Source organism: Haemaphysalis longicornis, unplaced genomic scaffold, assembly GCF_048455015.1.
Source record: "Haemaphysalis longicornis isolate Haplotype H1 unplaced genomic scaffold, Haemaphysalis longicornis Haplotype H1 scaffold_5, whole genome shotgun sequence".
Lineage (NCBI taxonomy): Eukaryota > Metazoa > Arthropoda > Arachnida > Ixodida > Ixodidae > Haemaphysalis > Haemaphysalis longicornis.
The window spans coordinates 151995377-152018959 of record NW_027526385.1 but is presented as its reverse complement, the minus strand read 5'-3'; the positions used below and the strand labels follow the sequence as shown (position 1 = coordinate 152018959).

The 23583-nt window shown below is 47.2% G+C and overlaps 1 protein-coding gene across 1 annotated transcript in view; it reads right to left on the bottom strand.

Moving 5' to 3' along the window:
• Positions 1 to 500: 500 nt before the first annotated feature.
• The window catches only part of LOC144138753 (uncharacterized), a 57641-nt gene continuing 34558 nt past the window's right edge, over positions 501 to 23583 (bottom strand). The window contains exons 13-17 of the mRNA XM_077671165.1: positions 18745 to 19066; positions 14001 to 14328; positions 12990 to 13122; positions 10989 to 11234; positions 501 to 7240 (exon numbers count right to left, since the gene is read on the bottom strand). Of these exons, the coding sequence (XP_077527291.1) occupies positions 6975 to 7240; positions 10989 to 11234; positions 12990 to 13122; positions 14001 to 14328; positions 18745 to 19066 (1295 nt within the window). The 3' untranslated portion in view covers positions 501 to 6974. The remainder of the gene's footprint in view (positions 7241 to 10988; positions 11235 to 12989; positions 13123 to 14000; positions 14329 to 18744; positions 19067 to 23583) is intronic.

The window sequence follows — 23583 nt, the reverse complement described above, 5'->3', positions numbered from 1 at the left end:
AGGCCATCCAGTCCCCGCACCTCAGCAAAGCCGACTCGTCTTCGAGATCTGTTGTTGCTGGAATGTAGTGTTCAAGCCATGCCTTCAAAGTGGTTGCCACCAGTCCTCGATTTATGCAGGCCATTCCTGGAGGGAAGTGAGTCCTATTAATTTAGTTGTATTTCTTCACAGATTATTTTTTTTCGTACTCCCTATAGTGTACGTGTTCTTTTTTTGAGTGTGTACACATGACAGTGCATTATCCGCTTCACGTGCACATGTTACCTTGTCCGACTCCCCATGTGTTCCATGCCCTCATAATAAACATTTTGTTTGTTTAATGGAACTTTGAGAATGCGTAAATTCTCCCTACCTCCAGTGAGTGACTTGGAGCCTTTGCACTCACGGGCTGAAAGACCCTGCAAAAAATGCTAAGTAACTGTTGTCGCACTTTTGGTTTGTGCAAGTGGGCATCGGCGTGTGGCACGCTCACATAGGCTGCGAAGAAACGCACAGAAACACAGCGTCACTATGTCGTCTTTTATTTATGTACACAATTCACAAGGCGTGCTACAGGGTCATCGTTGAACCACTAAACACACACGCGAATATTCCAACGGGGAAAAAAAAACACCCCTCTCACAAATACTCTCCCGTAAAACTACCTCGCTAAAGAAAAAGAAGAGAAACACCACGAGTAGTGTCACGTGCCCCCAGGCAAGTCTCCTGCCCGGTCCTCAGGGACTACAACAGGACCGTCTACCAGACCGGAGGTGTCACGGGGAACGAATAAATATCGGCACAACCTTGCTTCCTCCCGCGAGGATTCTCCCGTGCGGTATGTACAAGTACACGGACAGATACAGCCACTGTACATGTTGACTGGCGACAAAAGGGCCCCGAAACATGATGCGCCTCGTACAGCATGCAGGCTTATTGTGACTATGGACGGGTCGTACCTACGGAAAAGCCTGCTCTGCTTTCATGCTCCGCATTTCCATAATTTGGCTACAGAAAAGTCGCTATCCCGTAAACTACTCACAGAACTGTTTCTTCAAACATGTAGCTTGTTCTTTAACTACCGTTTCAAGCACTACGGAAGAAGAGAGGCTAGTGTAGTCTTCCACTTCCTTTGCTGTGTTGCTCATTTTATCTCGGAGCAAAATCTACGGCGCCTACGAGTGATTTAGCATTGCTTGGGTGAACCAGAATGCGAGTGAGAGAGAGAGAGAGACAAGATTTGTACTACATGTAGAAATGCATGATTTTGTGATGGAGTAGAACTGCTGCTGAAGTTTCAAAGTGTTAGCAGACTTAGAAGCAGGCTTGTGCGAGTACAACTGGCGTACATTACCTCAGTGTAGCTCATTCCGACACTTGTCGGTAAACAGGGGTATAACATTCGTGCAGGTTTCCTGTCACAAGCAAGAACTTATTCAAGCGGGAAAAAACTGTTCTTACTTATATCTAATTTAGCAAAGCATGGCTGCTTTTTCGATTATTAAAGGTTGGAAAAGCCGACCTCTGACAGTCGTTACCCTTTGTTACAAGAGGTTTCCGATAACTCTCTGCCAATCAACATTTATTATTTGTGGCGTTACAAATGCAAGATCACGAAACGTCTAAGTGGCAATACTCATCAATAGATTTCTCATTTTGTAGACTTTTTGTGGCATCAAGTGTGGTGCATTTGTAATCTAGGCAGCCCTAATCATTGATGTAAACCAGCTTGTTCCACTTCTAGTGTCACTTCTAATAGGGTGGTGAGCCTTTGTGGTACTACACCCAACAAAACACCGCACCATAATAGCTCATAACACTGATGATAGCGCAAATGAAATGTGCATAAAAACACCAAAGACCCCATCACTACTCCTGTTAGCAGCTATGCAAACTGTTCAAGCTTCTACATGTGTGCAAATTGAAGGTTTTGAACAAAATTTCCCACTTCATTTAGCTTCATTCAATAAAGCTACTGCACGGGAATTACTAGTCCGAAACCTACAGTTCATAAGCCACTCCCGGTCTCTGCTAGGAATTGGAAGTGCTTCTAATGCGGTCCAGTTCAGCTTAGGATATTTGCACTGAAACATAGAATCTGGATGTTCTCAACACATGGCACACAGCATTGAACAGTGTAGAAATTAAGTATAGCATAAAATTTTCTACACGCCTTGCCTGCATGCTCACATCATATGTGCGTTACACTCTGCATTATTTGTAAACTCAGAAGGGAAGTACCGGTGAGAAAGCAGCAGGCGTGACTTGAATACCGGTACCTGGTACATGTCTAAACAGCCTCTCGGCAAGATTTCACTCCACACACTTATTATAGACAACCAGGTGTCTAAGTGAGGCTTATCTCAAGGACACGAGACAAACTTCAACTTCCAAACATGGCACGGCACCGTTTCCTGTCTCTCACTTGCCGTTTGAGCCTTCAACCACCAAACTGCTTTTTCCGAGAAAGATGCGAAAAATCCACTTTGTTTTTTTCTTAACTCGCCCAGTTGCCTCAAACAGCTCCCTACAACTGAAAAAACAAAAAACAAAAACAAAGCACGACCTTCCCAGATGTAATGCGGCAACTTTTATAAAGGAAAGTGTGGATGAAAAGAAAAAAAATTTTAAACTTGCACACAAGGTAGAGTTTTTGATAGAATCAGCCTCATTTGTAAAATTAAAAAGTTGAGGTAACCAGTAAACATCAGCCACTTGTGGCTTGTACAAGATTGAGTGAGTGAGATAGGTGTGGCCCTTAAATTATCCAGACAACAAACGGCAAACACCGAGAAAGTTGAAGCCAATTTTTCAACAGCGTCCAAAACATGCACACTCTATGAAATGTTTGGGTGATGAGCCAAGAATTTCACATATATGACCCACACTAACAGGTACGCAAGTTCTAAAAAAAAAAAAAAAAACACTTGTTAGTGAAATGGCAGGCACGTGCTTCAAAAGCACATAATGCCATGAAATAGGCTGGCAATAAAACCAAAAGATCTCAGATTACTTCATTGAAATGGGACCGTCTCATTCTGACAAACATATTAATCTGGGCCTAATTACGGCATACAAATACACCGATTCTTGATGATAGGGATAAACGCATAAAATAAACTGCACAAATACTGCATTACTAAGCTGAGTAAGGTTTGATGTCAACACTTCACAACACTGTATCACTCAGCAAAATCGCCCAAAACCTCAGAGTCAACTAGGATTAATCACAACAGAACAAAACACAAGACTGCTTACTTTTGGCAGTGCAAGCAACCTGGCAAACAAACGTTGATCACAAGTGCAGTTTTTTTGAAGTAGTGTAAAATGATATTTCGTGAATGAAAGAAGTCGTTGGCAGTTTAACAAGTTTTGTATGCAACGCTTCGAGGACAGGCGATAACATGCTGATTTACTCAAGCCCAAATCTGCAAGCATATACAGCTTTTCAGCTTGCTTGCTAAGAAAAAGAAAAAAAAAACACAGTCACGAACGGTAAAAACCTGCTCTTCCACAGGGGACACAAAAAACAAAAGAGGGGCAGGCCCTGTAAAACAAAGCAACCCACACTCACTCAGTTTGCTTCAACTGAATAACATTTATTGCGACCTGTACACACGCAAAATCATAAGGGACTACCAGAACATATAATACAAAAGAAGAAAGACGCATGAATGTATTTACACTTTCAACATTTCAACAAAAGATAAGGTTACACATTGCAACCTCCTAATGTCCGTACATTAGCAGCGGCGATACTGAATACCGAGGAATCGAGCCCGGAACGACTGCCTTCCCCTGGCCAGCTCATTCGTCCATAAACACACCTCAAATCAAATACTGTTCAATCAAATACTAGGTGAGAGGAGGTATTGCTGCCCGCAGAGCGATGAACTACCTTCACAGGCATCAAATGATGAAAAAAAAAAAAGCAAGATGAGAAGCGAAGCTAAGGGCAAAACAAACTTCACACAACTCCTATATTCCAACAAACATTTACAGTGGATGGCTTTTTTGAACCCCAGTGTGGCCTACTGACGATAGCGATTTGACTCTTCAGCAAGTTCATGGCTGATAATACGTGGAGGTCAGTTGTCGGTGCAGAAGACTCTCCCCGTTCTAAAACTGCATTGAAAATTTTAACTTAATGAATTGCTTATTCCGCCTCCTAGTAGAACTTGAGAGGCCTAATTAGTTTATTTGCAAAGCCCAGAAAGAACAAAAACAAAGTGACAACTACGGCCACGATTCAAAATGCAATTCAATGCTCTTTCAAGCTTCAAAACTTGGACTTTTACATGCTTCACAGCTATTATGAATATCCCATTTGTTCGTGCACAGTTAAAACAGGCGAAATGACCTTGAAATCTGTTTTAAATTCAGCGGCGTGGAGTTGCCCGTATGTCGTCACAGCGTTACACGACATTTCTCTGCATTTCCAGGTATGCTCGAAACTTTCAAAGAAAGTCAAGGAGAAAGCCTAGGTGGAGGACCTTCTGATGATAAGCTGTTGAACTTTCTGTTGAACTTTGCGGCTGTGGTGCCTGTCACCATTTGACTCCGAAGCTCGTTTTGCTTGCAGGCCATCGCCATTTACTGCCGTGCTCTGCACTGACCGCCCGTGATTCCCAGCTCATGCAACTTCAACTTTTTTGGACCACGTATTTCCTAAACACGACGACGTGTGTGCTTCGAACGTAGAGGTTCAAGGCTTTCACCTTGCAGAATTCACTTAAAAAATGGCCGAAAGAACTCCCCAACACGGTCAACACATACCTTCAAACCCGATAGGGCAATTAAAATGCATTTACGACTCTTTATACCACCCCTTCAATGCACTGAAGTTATGTGCATCAAAACTTTCATTTTCTTCTGCAAGCACCCTGGCTTTCCGAACTGGTGCGCTTGAAAAGAGAAAAAAGAAAGAAGCAAGCCTACGGCAAGATGACATGGAAGTCCACGACTTCGACCAACTAAAAGCACGCGTCCGCTGAACTTTCTTTGACCCTTACATTTTTCCGAGTTAAAATCCTCCACTTCAAGTGCAAAGAACTTGGTTTACCAATTATGTCTCCCACTTCCCAAACAAACAAGATAGCGGCGTACAGACGGCAAGATTTCAAGGGCAGCTTTGTTCGAGTCTGGGTGAAAACCACGTCTTGCCTTATTAAAGAAAGGACGACGGAAACTGCACAAAAACAAGTAAGCAAACCTGGAGAAGGAAGGAAGCAAGGAAAGATGGTATTTTCTTGGGAGGTTGGTGCACTGAAGGTTTGTACCATACAACTTCGAGAGAAACAGGAGCCTCAACTTGAAGGACGTCCCACTTCTGTACTCAAACCGGCCATTAAGCTCCCCCTACCAGCTTCTCTTCTAACTTCTCAATTTATTTCAATGAAGGTAGAGACGTTTCGATTCCATGTCGATTCCATGTTGAAACGAGTGGCAGCATTCCCACTGCCAGAATGGATACATAACCGCGGAGAACAGATACATGAAGTAGAGAAATGCACGATTAAGGAGAAACGACGGTGATTGTGTACCCGATCAGGTACAACGACAACCTCCTTTACAAAAAAAGGTGTTGCAAGGGGGCAGCCTCCACAAATGGATGGATAGGTAGATGGACATACAAGACAGATAGATAGATGGAAGTGAGTAGGAGTACAGTGGCAGGAAAGAGGGGAGGTAAGTGGCGCCCCTGGCGACATTGGAGGGAAAAGTGAATGGACGGGGTACACAGACTTTAGTATACAGCCAGCCGAGAGAGAGAGGGACTGTGTAGGGTAGCATGGCATTGGAGCTGTTAGACCTTCACAAAAGCTGGACCTTTCTTTGTAGACAGACATTGCTTGGGTACACAGCAGAGATTGACAGAGCTCTAGAGATGCATACCCAGAAGGGTAGTAGGGCTAGACAAGACAGTAGAAGGGTGAAAAGCCGCCACAGAACGCGTTTGCCTAAGGCTAAGCCTAAGGCTAAGCCTAAGCCTAAGCTTGCCTAAAGCTAAGCTGAGGCTTAGGCTGGGTACAAAGCCTCTTCTATTCTGCCTAAGGGCAATGGTAGCACAGCTGTCTTGCCCAAAATGGCCAAGATTTATAACCATCCACCAAGAGGGTAGAGCCTGAAGCCATTTCTAACCTGCAAGGTGACCTGAGACCGAGACGGTACCGCTTCAAGCGATTCTAAGCTCCCCTGGGATGTAGCGAAGGACGAAAGGAAGCCTGTTATGACAAGCACACGGGAAACAACGTATTCATGCTTATGGCCTCCCCAGTGGTGCTGCCACGATGTAGAGAGGACAAGAGAATGCCTCTAAAAGTAGTTCACACCTCCAAGTTCCAGCCTGGCTGACAGCAGCAGGTTCAGCCCAATGCCGATTTGAACGGCACTCAGTCTGCACCAAGCGCTTGAATTCGCTGCAGACAGAAACCCAGCTCATAGCTACACAAAAAAGGATGCCTGAGAGTCGTTTTGGGCGGTTCGGGGAAGAGTCCAGCACTGGTTGTCAGAGTGCTCCTCTACTTCTAAAAACAGTGCTACTTTTCTCCGTTCTATTGCGGGCATCGTGACAGGCTGAAGAGCTTTCTCAAACACCAGAGAGGTGGACCGAACCAAGAGGGCACGAAGCACTGCACAAGATCACCTCCTCCGTTCACTCTGCATCACATACCCTTTCACACCACACCACCTGCTAATCCAAGTTTTGCCAACCACAGTGAAACGGGAAGACACCAACTCAAGACGTTGTTGAACAAAGTCCCTCCCACACGGGCTAAGTGCAAAACTTCGACGACAGACGGAGGAGGCCGACACGGCCATCATCATCCTCCCTCTCTTGTCCAAATTTTGCACTTTGCACAGCTGAATGGAGCAGCAACTCACCAAAGAGTCCGCCAAAATCCACTCCAAGTCTCTACTGCCCCGTTGCACTCATCGTCTTTGCACCTTTCCTCGGGCTTTCCAGAAGCGCACTCCCTCGTCGCCGCACTCGTTCAGAGGCTGCTGTTTGCGTTGGCATCCTCGGGTATGGGGACATGCGGCGGGTGGAAGTTGTTGGCGTTCAGGTCCACCGTGGTGGCCGTCCGGAGGGTGGGAGGAGGTGGAGGAGGAGGGCGTTTCTCCTCCACTGGGCTGTCGGAGCGGAGCGAGTCAGCGTCGTCAGAGGCGTCCAGCGCCGACAGGTCGCTCATGGAGGAGTCCCAGGGCGGGCGCTGGTTCACCAGCAGGTCTTCGCTCGGCTCTTCCGCAAGGGATGCCTCTGCGCAGAGAGAGAGCAAAAAGAAACACGAGTGAGATAATGTCTTGCACACAACAACTCTGCCAATGCCTAGATATGAACAAGACATACACAGTAGTGATGTGATGAGTGACCACTTGGATAATGGTGAGGGGTGTCAAATGCTGATGTGGTGCGAAAGCGGCCACGCAGACGAAATTCAACTTCATTCAGTTTGGTAGAGCCCTTTGTTTAACTCGCTCTGCTCCACTCCAGCAACAAAAGACGTTTTATTTAACTGAAAGAATATGGTGACGTATATGGTGACGTATAAGGGCCCAGCACTAAAAGCGTAGTTTAATCAGTGTGTTGGCTGCCCATCAGCATTCAAGTGATATGATAAAACGAAACCAGAGGACCCACTGCAAATGCCCAGTCGTGTTTCTTGACGGTGCTGTTGGATGGCAGCTGCCAATCACACAAGCAACGCCCTGTGATGTCGTAGAGGCATTACCAAACAGTGGCTGAGGAGTCGCCCCTAATACAGTCAAACCCCGCTACAATGAAATCAATGGAACGTGTGAAAAATTTCGCCGAAGCGCAACTTCGTTGAGAGGTTAAATCTGCCCCAACACACGATGGAAAAGCGAGACAAATGGCCTGTACATTATCCGCAACATTGACCGCATAATCCAGTGTTTAGAAAAAGGAGTGATTCAGTTACATTGTGTTTATTTGAACAATAAATGTACAAATAGTTATCTGTTTTGAACTCGCGGAAACATACTGCTGTACAACAAGGCATCTTTACTGAGCTGATTACCTGCGGATAGCTGCTAGGCCGTCGGAAGCCCCTCTCTCACTTGAGACAGGAGGGGCGCCCATTATCTTATCCTTTGACTGAGTACGCCAACATCTGACTGTGGCAGGTAAGCCGCGTGCGTTGCATTTATTGCGTCCGTGTGCACGTGATTAAGATATGATCACACGGGTTCGAGACTAAACATGCAAACATGATATTTGCTTTTGACTTTGAACAATGGTAGCAGGAAAACTGCAATGACAGCAGCTACTCAGAATACATACATGACGGCGCAGCGTCAGCAGCCCGCCGCATTCACCCGATTTCAACTCAATATGGACTGGCTGTGGCTAGCTAGCTAGCTGTGGTTAGCTGATGGGGAACTGGAAATATTTTGTTGAAATGGAAATTTAGTTGAAGCGGAGTTCATTGTAGCGGGATTCAACTGCACCTCCATTATTAGTTTGAAGTTCATGAGAAACTTGGTATCATTGAAAGCCGTCTTTTAAAAATGACCCAAACTTGTATTTTTGCCTTTACAGCCCTTTAAACCTTTCCCTCTACTGTGCACACATTGCACACAAGTTTCTAGAGCTTGGCATTCGAGCAAAGCATTCGAGCATTGTGTGAAAAGCCACATAAACTTGCAGCCAGGCCAGAACGAAATGTGATCCCAAAACTGCAGGCCCAGATGAATTCCCTCGTGTGGGTGAGGAATAACAGATTAACTCTTTCATTACCACACCTATTCAAATCGATCACCGGTGATTGATGATTTATATTCCGTATTTCGACATGTTGTAGTCGTTTCTTGTACACCTAATGCGGCCAGTGGTTAGTTTAGGCACTGCACTTTTAGAATCAGTTTATATTTTCCCGCTCCAGCGACATTGAGATTTTTGACAGCATTTTTTGCGAGCTGAGGTGCGCGTGTTTTTGAGGAAGCGGGCGTGGCTGCCGCCCTTGACAAAAAAACACGCCACTCGTAGTTAGGCTGCATTACCATTATTTTTTTAAATCAAAAGGCTCCTTGCAAGTCAAGTCAAGTACCAAATAATGTCGTCAGCTTTGAAATCTAACCCGTTGAGAGGTGATAATTACTTGAAAATGACACCAGCTATTCACTAGTGATCTTTGGTTCGGAGAAAGGGTAGCTTTATTCTGCCAAAACTTATTTCTGATGGTCCCCCGCATGTCTTGCAAGTGTGCCTGGCATTTTCAGCCAGTTTCCAATAGTTTCGCTTTCGTTTTTGCGTTGCGAAATTCGTATTTGGCGCTATGCAGTTACCGAACTACAAGCTCATTTGCCATGGCGCCTCCGTTGCCCGCTACTGTTCGCCGAAACAAGCATGCCACTCCTGCTTCCACTTTTCCCACGTCTTACTTCTGCGATAACAGTTTCCGCTGAAAGTCAAAAGATAACACCAACTTGTCGGATATCAGTTCAGACGAGGAGAACGCTTCCAATCGGCCTTGAACACTGCCAGCTGTTCAGCGGCCAGTTTCGTTTCCGTACAAGGGTATTTTCGGAGGTCCGGTGCCACTTCTTCGCAGAACTGTCTATTCTGACAAAGTCTCCAACAGCCTTGTAATTGTTTCTTTTCTAAATTGTTAGGTGGTGCTGCAATGTAGTAGGCTCGTAGTGCTGAATTCACTTCACAGCACGACGGTGGCTCGGTAAAAGCTTGAAAGCTTGCTGGGCATGATTCTAGCGCATCATACCTTATTCCTGCAAGCAGGGCTACCAGAGGGAGTCAGAACATGATAATAAACTGCAAATCAAAGTTCTGACTGATAAGCGATGATCAGAATGTCAACAAGCATCCACCACAGAGTTTAATTTCAACTCCAAGCGGATTTTTTCGCATCGCTTGCTTGCCTTCAATATTGTGCTGTCATAATCACTGACAAGGTGTTTTTACATCACGTGGGGACTAATTGGGGCCTTTAATAATGTCAAACCACCAGATTTCTTCCAGAGAACAACCCAAAATAGCAAAATTTGAAATGAAGGTTAGGCTTCACCCCAAGACACGGGCATCACGCAGGCTAACATTTTTTTTTATATCTGACAAATTGTACCGCGCAACTCAATTTTTTTTTCTAGGATAGGTTTTTTAAATGTTTACCTACAAAATGTATATTCTAAATTTTTTTTCTACTATTGGTGGTTTCTTATACAGAACTTCCTATTTTTCATTTTTTTCGATGCCTGGACCAAAATTTTGAATTCAATGATTTTTTTCGCAATCATTATTTATGAAAACTTTATTAAAACCGGTGCCGTTGGAAAGCGCGTGGAATCATCCACATTTTATGTCACTGCAATGTGTGCCTAACCAATATGTATAGCACAGAAAAAATGTTGTCAGACCCCTAAAAATTGGTCAATTTCCCACGGTAACGAAAGAGTTAAAGGAGCCATGAAGAAAAAATACAACTTCGTTTAATTTGAAAGAACTAGGATTCAGTATCTCACTCAGCTCCATTAGAGCCACAAAAGATGTTTTTTTAACGAAAAAAAAAAAAAAAGCAACAAGTATTTAAAAACTTTCAGATTTTGCGCCACAGTGACGCGTTATGAGCAAGAATGACGTCATATGGGCCAACAATAAAACATAATTTTCAGTGCGCTAAACTGCACGTTAGCCTTCAAGTGATCCGGTCAAACGGAACTAGAGGCCCCATTACAGACGTCCAGTCACGTGTCGTCGTGACAGGTCAGTTGGGCGGCCACCAATCGCACAAACAATGTTCCGTCACGTCATTGAAAAGTTGCGGGAAATCGGCCAGGGGGTCGCGACTGCTTCACACGTTTTCTTTTATGTCTCCGTTATTTGTTCGAAGATTGCGATGATATTGGTATCATTGTTATCGGGACTAAGCACTCCTTCTAATAAAACTAACTTGTATTTTGCCTTCACGGCTCCTTTAACTGCGGGTGGAGTCAAACCGCGGCCAGCCAGTGCTGCAGTCGCACCCACTCACCTGCGGTGGCGGGGAGCTCGTCCTCGTCGGTGGTGGGCAGGTCATCCTGGGAGAGGGCCGCAATGCAGTACAGGGGAGCAAAGCTGCTGCCCAGCTTGGTCAGCCGGGGACGCACGGGGAGCGTGCGCTGGCCCCGGTGACCCCGCAGGGGCAGGGAGCCGGCCTCCTCATCTTCACTGCTGCTGCTGCTGTTGCCATTGGCCGGCTCGGGGAACTCCTCATCCAGGCACAGCGGGAACTCCCAGTCTGCACAGCCCGTGGGCGAGAGAACAGGGACAGCAGTGTGAACATGGGGTGTGAACATTCTAACTTTCCCCCGATCGTAATGCACAGGTAAGCTTACAAGGGGAAATTCCAAAAACTTAAAGCAAGGCGATGCGCTGCTGAGCACGAGGTCGCGGGTTCGATTCCCGGCCGCGGCGGCCGCTTTTCTGATGGAGGCGAAAAGCAAAAACGCCCGTGTGTACAAGATTTCAGCGCACGTTAAAGATCCCCAGGTGGTCAAAATTAATCCGCAGCCCTCCACTACGGCGCGCCTCATCGCCTGCGTTGCGTCGGTGCGTTAAACCCTACAATCAATCAAAATCAATCAATCAAAAACTTAAAGCAGTTCCACTCAACGTGAAAGCTGCCAAATGCGGAGCAGTGATTCACCAGACGGACGGTGGCACCCTCTCTTGACTAGTTTCAGTATCAGTCTGGTGCTGATCCCAAAAGTAGTCAAGCCGCTGAAAAGGCCCATAAAGAGGCACTGCATTTTGTTGTCACAAATTTGGACCAATTAAATGCATCAATTAATGATTTCTTCCTACTTTATATAAGTGTGTACTTATTTGCGGCCTACCAATGGCAGCCCCCGCGGCAACAGCACAGAGCATAGACCACCCCTAACACTTTGTGTATGAGTAATGAGTAACATATGCCTTTGTGGCACAATGGGATTGACATCAGCTCTGTGAGGAGAAGGACGCAGGTTCAATCGCAACCAGGGAAAGCAATGATTTTTTTCAAAGTCTCTGTTAGGGTGCCTGACGCCGCGTTACCTGTTACACATTACTACAGTGGCTAGATACCGCAACCTTGACAAACTACGACGCCGAGCCAGGCCCCTAAAGTGCTCAGCGCTTGAAAAATAATAGGTGCTAACTTTACCACGCAGATGCTAAAGACACGATACCACATACCTGGCAAAAGACATTTTTTTTGGCACTCGCAACTGTGCCAGTGAAAATGCCTTGTGCCTCATAAACTTGCCTATCCAGCTTCTGCTGGCCTTAAAACTGGAGCATGAACCATAATAAGCATTTACTATCTTTAAGTGTCTTCCCCTTTGGAATGTCACTGGATAGGCCGTTAATTCATTTGTGGCCTCTACGAATCCCACCATGGAGTCTAAGTACTCAAAAACCTCCGTGCTTGGGTCTGGTGAATCCTTTCCTTGAAGCACTGAACAAAAACGTGATGTTCTTTTGTTTACGCCAGTTGCACACAGCTCTAGGACGCCCAGTGTGTGTGATGCGCTCAGTTCCCCTTGCCCTCCGCAAGTAATCCAACCTCGTGCTTGAAGGGCATTTCATAGAGTGGTACCCCTTCGAAGTCAAAACGACTGAAACGAGACGCTAATAGTAGCAGCAACAACATGTCCACCAGCTGGGTAAAATGTGCCCAGTACACAAAAATTGACTCACGCAATGTTGTGTAAAGATTTGGATTAGATTTCAGAAAGAGCCGATGTCCCTTGCAATGCTCCTTGCCGTTATTTGGAGCTGGTTTCGCTTCCGGGCCCATTTCAATGAGAACCCAAATTTGAAGGCTCCTTTTAGTGAAAAAACATGCACGTTTAAATTGTGCAAACGGTATGTACCACAGAGCTATGTACCATGGTATGTACCATGGTATGTACCACAGTTCCCCACAAGCTTGTCACAAGACGAACGGAGGAAAGATTAGTGCCACGGTCAACGCCCACAAGCTCCCTTCTCGAGGCCTCCCCCAGCTCACCCCTGAAGCCCGTATAGTCGAGGGCGGGTGCGGAGGGAGGTGGTGACGGGGGTGCCTCATCAGCAGCCTCGTAGTGGTGCACCGAGGAGATCACGTCGTGGAAGGACACCGTCTTGCGCAGGGACGTCGAGCCCTGCGGCCAGGGAGGGAGAGGCAACAGTGAAGTAACTGCATGCGTGGGTAGAAGCAAGGCATTACTGCAACGGAGCCAATACAGGCTGTCGCAGAAACCACTGCCTGTTCGGTTGGTCTCCCAAGAAGGGGACACTGCAGTTGTCCCTATCTAATGTGCACGTGTTTTGGGGTGCAAGATTAAAGCTAAAAATGCTGCGCACTAGAACTGGTTGTGAAATCCAGATGCCAGTTCTACGGCAGCTCAACAATTACCACCACGATCTTCAAGATAGTGGCATACTTGTGCTTTCACCTGGCACAACCAAGGCATAGACGTTTAAATAAAGTAGGGTCCCGTTAAGACGAACTCAAATCGACCGTAAAAATTTGTTTGTATTATCAGAAATTTCTCTTAAGCAGACGTTTTTTGCATTGTGGACGTTACAAGAGAGCAAAAATGTAGTTCATCTTAACCCTCGTGTTCGTCCTAACCAAGTTCCTTTTCACAGTAGTCCACTGCAGTTGTTTTGTGGTGAAGGATTTCTTTTACGTACGCGTCCCAGAATACCATTCTGTTCTGAAGGGAAGTTGCGAGGCTTGAAAAGAAGCTGCCCGAGTTTCGTAATTGCAGGCAATTAGTGCACCACTGCCTTTCACGAGAGGCGCTCGAACCATGCCATTATGTTGTGCTCTTAAACTGAAATTTATTAAACAACAGTGTCCTGGGCACACCATTACGTTGTGCTCTTAACTAACACACTGAAATGCATTAACCAACAGTGTCCACATTCCTGGGCACAAGGTTAACCTGAAGTACCATGTCACTTTCGCCGTGTACAGTCGGGACAAAATGAAACAAGAACACTACAAACTCCACACAACAAAGCGTCGATGTACCTTGCCGGAACCGGACTGCCGTCGGTTGCCAGCCGACTTCTTGAGTGCCGACTTGGTTGGGGTGGCACCGCGGTCCCAGGTGCGGGCGCGCCTCAGGTTCCCCGGGCTTCCGTCCAGGCTGCGAGGGCGCGCGGCAGGCGCGCTCTCCTCTTCCCCTCCTCCCCCCGCGGCCTTGCCCTCCCCTGCCGCATCGTCCGCCGAGGCCCCGTCCGCCTCCTCGCGGGCGAGGCACTCGAAGGAGCCCGAGGTTGAGGTGCACGAGGTGCCCGTGCTACTCGTGTCGTCCGTGTCCTCCGCACCGTCCTCGACGTTTTCCCGCTGCCGGCAGCTGCAACGGTGGCCATGCGCCAGGGTCAGACTCTCCGAACAAGGGAACCAAATACACTGTGTTTGCCAACGGCCAGTGAGGGAGGAAGCAGGCAATGCAAGCCAGCTGGGACCACAAACCACAGTTTCATACCAATACTTACCAATACTATCGGCACTCACCTACGAGGCAGAAACTTGGAGGCTCACTAAGAGGGTTCAACTTAAATTGAAGACGGCTCAGCGAGCGATGGAACGGAAGATGATAGGTGTAACATTAAGGGACAAGGAGAGAGCGGAGTGGGTCAGGGAACAAACAGACGTGTTCAGGGCATGTAATGCGAAGGCAAGATAACCGTTGGTCATTAAAGGGGCCCTAAACAGGGTTCCAAAGGTTGAGATCTTACGTGCGTTATCGTTGGAGTACTATACAAAGAACGTCCTGCCGCAAAAATGGTTTAAAAGCGTTCAGTATTAGCCGAGTTATCGTCCATTAAAAAGGGCCCACAACAAGGCCTGGCGCATTGCCTCTTTCACCGCGCCTCCAAAGCACTGTGGAAGCGGAGACGCCACCGACCAGGCGCAAGACCTGGTAGGTGACACCAAGAGAAACAGGGTTGCGTCGAGAAGCGCGCAGCCATTGGCTCCGCTCGGCGGTACGTCACGCTTCTTGTAGCAGACGACGGCCAAGCTCCGCCTACTACATTCCCTACCGCTCAGCGGGGTCGGTCGGTGGCCGGCCCGCATCGAACGGCTCCTTGCGCCGGCCGTGCTCGCGACGGTGGAAATGAGCGGAAACGAGCATTCAGAACTCAACATGCTCGTTTACGATAATAATTGGAAGATTGCCACCGACGACTATAGCGGCTCGGTAGCATTTCGGCATGCGGCGCTGTCGCAGTGATCTCGTCCCACCGAGGTCGGGGAAAAGGCTTAGCATCGCCGCAGTTATCCAGACACTGCTTTGCGAGGCCGCGACGACGACTATCCCCCGCGCAATCTTTCACTGCACTATCACCCCCTTTCACGTATTTGCAAACTGATTTTCAGCAATAGTCCCGCTCTGGTGCGCGGTGACAAGTTTTAGCTGCCGTGGTGTATGGCTATTGTGCATACACCGCACAGTGGGCTGCTTGTCGACCGTGCAGGCAGATGCTTGCCGCGGTCGCGCGTGTAGCGGGCGTTTGTGCCCGCAGAGATGCTCCGTGTTTTTCAGCGTTATTCATACCTTGTAAACGACGCGCTATATCTACAAACTCGGCTAAGCTCGTGTAACCGATGGCGACGATCTACATTCGTCCGTGCCGTGCCGCCGGTGCATACGCCGTGCCGCCGGTGCAGGAGCGCCGCGCGACCACAGAACAGGGAGGCGCGACCGCGTTTTCTCCCAGAGCCGGGTACGCTGATTGGCTACAGCATTTAAAGGCCAACTGCACTCAAAATTTCGACTTCTTGAAAACCCTATTTCCGTATAGTCTGCTTAAAAAGAAAGCAACATGCAAAATACAACAGCTGAAATACGCACGTGGACGCCGCTAGCGGCCAGCAAAAATCGGCGATTTTGAAACCGAAACCGAGGAGAGCGCGGCCATTGCAGTGACGTTGCAGCCGTCCAGCAAGCGGCCGGACGGTCACCAGTTCGGGAGAATGTCTGCGCGCAAGCTCTACGCGCGCACGGGGCAGCAGAGCTCGACCGGTTCTCCCGCTGCGTGGCTGGCCAGAGGAAAAAGCCACCGTCGGCTGGAACGTCACAGGCGCGTCATGGCTGTTTACGCGATCCGCCGGCAGGTGCAGAGTGGTCTGCGGCGGAGCCTTTTTAAACGCTTCTGACTGATTAACGAGGCGTTTCACGGGGCTACCACTTGTGTCTCAGCTTATTTGGGGGTACTTACTACGCATTAAAAACAAATTTGGCCGAGGTGAAATTTGAGTGCAGTTGGCCTTTAACGGGGCCCACCAATAGCGTAGCCGTACTGTTGAGAGCTTCGTGCGTCACACGGGTGCGTCACAAGCGCTTTGTCGCACGTCAGAGCAGTGCAGTGAGGCGGCAAGGAAGCGGTAGGTGAGCAAGGAAGAAAGAAGGCACCTTTGTTGCGTGTTTGTGCGGCCCCTGCTTTACGCAGAGGCGTAATATTTGGTATACATTGTCGTGAAGGGGTACTCTAGCGATTGCGCGATTAAAATGGTGACCTTCAGAAACCTATTTAGGGCCCCTTTAAGGGTAACAGAGTGGATCCCTAGGGAAGGCAAGCGTTGCAGGGGCTGGCAGAAAGTTAGATGGGCAGATGAGATCAAGAAGTTTGCGGGGATAAATTGGTCACAGTTAGCACAGGACCGGGGTAATTGGAGATCTATGGGAGAGGTCTTTGCCCTGCCAATACGGGCGTAGGTAGGCTTATGATGATGATGATGACATACTAGAGGTAAATCTGTTCCTGCAATCATATACTATCGTGGACACCACCACAGCAGCTAGCAACATTCCTCTCCTACTTGGCTTTGCCAGCTACATGACTTCCTTTTGCTCCTGAAGCCAAAATGAATGAAAAAGGTTAAACTTTTTCTTTCTTGTTCGCCTTGCATGAAGCTTTTAGAAAATCCCTGTCCAACTAATCTTTGATGAAACAACTTCAAATAGTCTTTTACAACGTTATTCTATTTTAGTGCACCCACTAAATTAGAATAACAGCCTGCCCACGAGCCATGCCAAGGACAAGTGGAACGGGCCTCCCTTACACCCTGGCGCCAGATTTCCCTCTGGTGTATATGAGTATCAAACTGTGCGCCACAAACCCAGCACATCTTAATTTTTGAGCCATTGTAATGAACAGAAAGAAGCTGAAGCAACATCAATACGGCATGAGGAAAAGTGGGCAGAGTACTGCGTTGCTGCTGTGGGGACTGCTGCTTGCAAGCCCCCTCTTTGAAAATTCAAAAGCCAAGCCAATCATACGGCAGCAAATTGCCCAGCAAAGCTGTTTCAGTTTCGCTGCGTTGCACACATTCACTAAACCACAAGTACACAGATTCCTAAGAATTTATTGTGGGTTGTGAATGCAAAAGTGTGAGTGTCCAGTTGGACGCCTGAGACGCCTGCTTCCGCCTTGCATTCTTGAAGTGTTTTCTAATTTTGCTGCTTAACATGCTTTGCTTTGCTTTTTAATGGCTTTAATCTGTTTCGTAGGCCTTCCAGCCCTGCTTGTTCCTGCCGGTGGTGAATTTCACTGCTGCTTCTCCCGCTCCTTTCATCTGTGATGTACTCGCATAGCCATATCTTTTAACCGCAGACTTAAGGCTCCCAGCATGGAATGCCTAATGCTATGGAGTGCCTCGTGCTATGGAACGTTCTTTCCGCATGCTCTTTTCCTATTTTCCGGCTCAAGATGACAGCTAAAGTGCTGGCTATTCATAGTACCACTCTTTACCATATCTCATGCATAAATAGATTTTAGAATTAGAATCTGGGCCCCGATTTTCGCTAGAAGGATAGATACAAACCGTGGGGGCTGCTTTTATTTATTTATTTATTTACAAATACTGCAACCCCCAATAGGGATTCTAGCAGGAGGTTTACAAGGCATAGAAAAAGTGTGTGAAGTTGACAACAACAGACCTTTTTCCAGTAGCGCTCTGCGCATGCGCTACTCTCGCTCCCAGCTATTGATCCGCCATTATTGGAGGGCAAAATGTACACAAAACGACACCATATTGGATTAGCCAGTTGCGAAGGTCGAGCTAGCTAAGTGCTGCTCCGCTTTCTGAGCTCTGCTACGTTCGTCTTTTTTTCTCTATTTTAATCATTATTTCCTTCAGCATTATCACTTTAACCTTCTTCACCGTATCTTTGTTCGCATAGTTTATCGTCTGCTCTTTTTATCGCTGTGTCGCTGTCCAGAGGCAACACACGTGCGTAGAGTTTCCGAAGGAACACCTGCTGCGGGATGTCCCACTTTTGTGCCGCGGTTGATTGGGTGAACCGATGGAGCGGCGGCTATGGCTTGAGATTTTTGAGAAAGTTCTATCCCCGCCGCCCGCATATGCCGTTCGCATGACGATCCAGCTTGCGTGTGGTCATAATAATGCCACTCCAACTCCCGAGCGGTGATGGCTGGCAGACCTTTACCACCCCACTGCGCCCAAGACATTCGAAAATGGCCGACAGGTAGGCGCTACGGCTGCTATCCAGAAATTCTGTGCCACTGGAACCCTGCGTGGTGCTTGGGACGGCTTTCTCAACTGCACCAGGCAGGTGGGAAAAAAAAGGGGGGGTGTTCTCCCATGATTCCCCAAGTGTGGCTCAGACGGCCACCGCTAGAGGGCTACGCTAGTAAGAAAAGGTCCCTTGTACAATGCACTACGGGTGAATCGGTTCTGTCTCTGATTTTACCGGTATCATTTCTAAGAGCTCAAATCGTGCGATCCACCACACGACCCTTACCTGATGTGCTGCTGCTGCCTCTCCAGCATCCCCTCTTGGCTCCCAGCCTCCTCCCCTTCCTCCTCCTCCTCCTCCTCCTCTCCGGCCAGAACCTCATGGCCGTCGAAGACGATGGAGGTGGCCGGCCGCACAGTGATCTCGTGGGTGACTGTGTTCACCGTCAGGATCTCCTCCTCCTCCCCATCCTCCAGAGGGGGCCAGGCCGCCCGGGGGGGAACCACCTCCTGGGCGGCCACCACCCCCGCACCACGCTCCAGCGCCCCCGACATGTCCTCGCCATTCAGGTCGTACTCCACCATTCCCTCGTCATCGCTGTCGTCCACTGTAGCCAGGGGGAGGAAAGGTCGTGACTATTAATTTTGTGCATGTTAGAGTGGCGGAAATTTTACAGCCTGAGCTGGCCAGCTGACAGCCACCAAAACGCTAAGAAGCATGCAATGGCCACAACAAACTGGACTAAAACAGACCCGTAAAGAATAACAATCTGCAAAATTGTACCCTCATAAAATAAAAAATTGGGTGCGCATCTGCTTGCTTTGCTGCAAATGCCGTCGGAAAACACCAGTCTCCCCCTGCCATGTCCCTGTTTCCTTGCACTCCTTTAACCATCCCCCCTCTCGCTCCTCATATGATGAATGAAAGGGAGGTTGGCTCAATTCAATCTCCACTGGTTCACAATCCTCGCCTGCCATCTGTTGCGACCCCTTGTTTCTGTTGTGCTGGGAGCAGCTCAAACCAACCCCTCTTGCTTTAGTGTTTGTCTTATCTTGCCTCTGTACAGAACTGTATTTAATGCATTAGTCTGTGATCGTAAACAACAATTCGATTTGTGCGCTTAATTAAAAGAACGCTGTTACTCAGTTAGTGCTTATGCTTTTCCCCAAATGTGTGTAATGCTTATTTGTGCTCAACAATGGCATGCCACGAGTTTTAGTAGTTTCGAATGGTCCTGGTTATGTGCGCTTTCTGTTCAAGCAACCTTTCACCTGTTTATAGGCCAGGCAGCTCAATCTGGTGACCGACAGACCAAAATCTCACATATGGGTAGGCCACCAAAACACTATCGTCTTTAAAGAATACAGTAATGCCAAACTTACAGTACCACAGGTCAGTACTGCAGCACTACAACCAAGAGAAACGGTACCATCATTTTATTGCACTATCTAACCACGATAAAACATCAACAAGCACTTAAAAGCTAAGCTTGGTCTAGAATTGACAACTTGGCCAAAAGATCGGGGAACTGCATCTCAGAAACAATGATCTGTGTGTCAAAAAGTCACTTAAACCTTTCCGGGTGTGTCACAAGGCAGCAGCTTGGCAACATTTCTCTTCCATATGATTTAATGTTTATTCCCTATGTACTAATTTTACACCTTTGTTTTGTTGTAAATATATATAATTTTTACACTGCTTGCCTGCTGCTTTATAAATCGTTCATTGATGTGAAAATTGTTTAAAAGCTCCCAAATACAGTCTATGAACTCCCTCCATACACTGTAGCCTTCGTCATGCAACTCATGGTTTTCAACAAACATTATTGAACAATGTTCTTACGCTGTCAGACAAATAAGGATGTCGGTTAAATTAGCTAGGCATGTGACATTTTCGAAAACCCAGGGAAAAACACAAAGACACGAGTCAAAGAAAAGACAACCAAAGAAAAGACAACATACTCGCATCACACATTTGAAGAAATATACATCCTACCATGTATGTGCAAAGTTTTTAGCACATGCGATATTCAGTGCAACCAGCCTAATGAGCCTTGTAGGAATGCAATTTCTCTATCACTTCAGTTTCAACTTTGGTCATACACTCTGCCTAGTGTACAAGTCGAAGCTGTGGACAGCCGCAAAAGCCCAGCAGATAATTAGTGCAACCAACATGGATAATGTGAGGCAGATTAAAAAGAATATAAAATATTAAATGCCTCCGCCTGTGCCACAGTGAAATTCCACCTGGCTTCAGATTTTCTGCTGGCCAGTTGATGTATTTTCTAGTTTGTTCTTCTTGGTAACAGTACAACCACTGGCCCGTTCAATGCTACCTTTGAGTTGTCATAGTGCAATTTGTGATGAGCTCATTTAAGTGATGGACAAAATCAGAAAGAAACAAGAGAGAAATAGTAACTTCATTTCCGAAACAAGGAAAGTACTATGGATTTTTGCGCATATAGCCCGCACCAAAAAATGCAAATATTTCAGTGGAAAAGTAGGGGTGTTGATAATACGCAGGGTTTTTCCTTTAGTGCCGCTTCACGGCAATGCGCGTTGTGCCGTTACGATGACCTGGTGTACAACAGTGAGGACTGCGGCTCAAGTGATAGCTCTAGCGAGAGCACTGACACCGAGTGAATTGCGACTTTCACCTTGCAGTCAGTGTATTCTATTTGCTAAATATACGCCTTTCCTGTCCGCGTAGTATGTGATGTGTTGCTTGAGCAGTAGCTTTTGTGCAGCCTTTCCTGTATCAAATTTGCGGGCAATACGCGGGATTTCTTTTTTCTTTTCCAGCGGGCTGAAAGTGGTGTGATGTGTTGCTTGAGCAGTAGCTTTTGTGCAGCCTTTCCTGTATCAAATTTGCGGGCAATACGCGGGATTTCTTTTTTCTTTTCCAGCGGGCTGAAAGTGGGGGTGCGGATTATACGCAGGGGTGGAGGTTATACGCGTGGAAATATGGTATTTGCTGTCACCCAAAAACCAAAGGCACTACTTAATATGTCATCTATCAGTTAAAATGAACAGCATATATGAACAGTGTCCTATAAATGAACAGTGTTCTATAAAGGCCACCTGCAGACAAACGTGACTGCGAAAGTTGCATTACAGACAGTTTGACTAAAACACAATGACCGAATAGGCAGGACCACCTCCCTTCGCAAAATGACATTCTAAACTTTGAAAATAAGCAACCACTGCCACTGATGCTCAGGAAGTGACAGTGGAGTGAGGACCCGGGTGTCACAGCCGGTTGCAGCTGCTACGGGTTTGCGTAAAGTGCTTGCACATTACTGACATTTTGGGTCAGCCATGTGACTGCAATGAGGGTTTCACTGCATGACTAACTGCAAGGGTGGTGAGGAAATTTTACTCTCATCTGAATTGACTATCCCAAGTTGGTCAACAATATCAGTCTCTTGGTGAACCCGCCTGAACATTCTAGTCCACAACCTGGACAGCCTTTGTCAAAATTTCCTAGGCCATGGTGAAAGTACCCAGGCCGGAAAAATTTTAAAGTACAAGCTTACATCTCGAGTGAGGCTGAAAAGTTTTATACCGGAAAGGTAGACAGAACACCTTTCTTTCTTACTGCCATAAAATATTTTGGTAACAGCTAAACGTCAAGCCTACGGTTTGACTTATTCGCGGTACAGAAACCTTTCACATGGGCTAGAAAACTTTGAAAAAAGACTGTACTACAGCAATGCAGCAGAGAATCACTCGTATAACCCACAGTACTATAACAGTACTGTCATCTCCATCTATCATGTGGTCCTGATGCAAGTGCAATTCCATGCGGAGCGGGGAAAAAAAAAAAAAAAAAAAAAAGAGAGAGAGACTGCTCTTTACCCAACCTGCATGGCTGTCTTATCGTCTTTTTAATTTGCCAGTTCCAGATAATACTGGATATTTGGCAAGCAATCCTTAGCCCTTTAATCTCCCCTTAAGAGAGCTCTGTGGATTTTTCCATGCCCATCAATAGTACAACCGCACACCAAGGGTGTCACATCGCTATTTGTGGTGCCCTGCTCCTTTGCAGCTCCAACAACCTGATTTTGCACTGACCAGTGCAGCAGTGTGTGACAGCAGTGTGTGATGAACTGATGTGGTGTGCCGCTTTTTTTTTCACTGATAGGGACACCTGCCACTGCCGGCATTCGTGGGGATGGCATCTGCAATGCACCATCTAGCGTCACCCACAGCTTCAGCACTGCCACACACAGCCCTGACAGCTGTCAAGAGCCTTCGGCGCTGTCGGATGACGCCGTCAGCAGCTACTGTGCCTCGGCTCGTATAGATGCTGCCACTCCTGTCTTCAATGCACGGCTTTCATGGTGACATGGTAGCCCAAATGTCTGTTACTCTATTAAGACGCTCATCAGCTTTTCACAGGCATCTTCCCATCTTGTCCTTTTCCCTTAGTGCCAGGAGTTCTTGCCAGCTCGAAGTGGCACTGTGTGATTTGCTTGTTGTAGCAGATGTGCCTTTCGTTTCTGCTTTGCTTTTGTGGAATCGTACAGTTAAACCCCGTGATAATGAAATCCCGCGAGTACGAAATTCCCACGGCAACGAAATATTTTCGGATCCCCGGCGAACATCCATAGAAGCCCACGCATTTCATATCTCGCAGCAATTAAATGTTTTTGGAAAGCGATCCCACGTTAACAAAATCCGCTGCAAGTCCGGTCGGCATATCTACCCATCTGAGGATAAGTGTCCAAAAAGTGCTCAAATGCATTTTTTTGGACTCAAAGTGCGTAAATTTCTGCCCCAACGCGCTTGCATGGCCACCGCCATATTTGTCTACGTAAAAGATCATGAAATAGGAGGCCGTAGAGGCAGCTTCGCAGCGACACCACCAGGGGGTGACATATGCTGACTCACCCAAGCACGTTCTTGGCTTGGGCTGCACTGGCCAGCCACAACTAAACAGCTCGCGTGCGTTCGTTGTGTGCGCGGCTGTCAGCACGTTTGCTCTTAATCAAAAGTGGAAGTTTTTATCGCTACGATTTAATGCAGCCATTATTGGCCAAGAGTGTGGCCGACGAGTGTGGAACCGCCTGCAGCTAGCCCTACCATTTTGAAAAGAAAGGATGCCACTCTTCAATGGCGCACA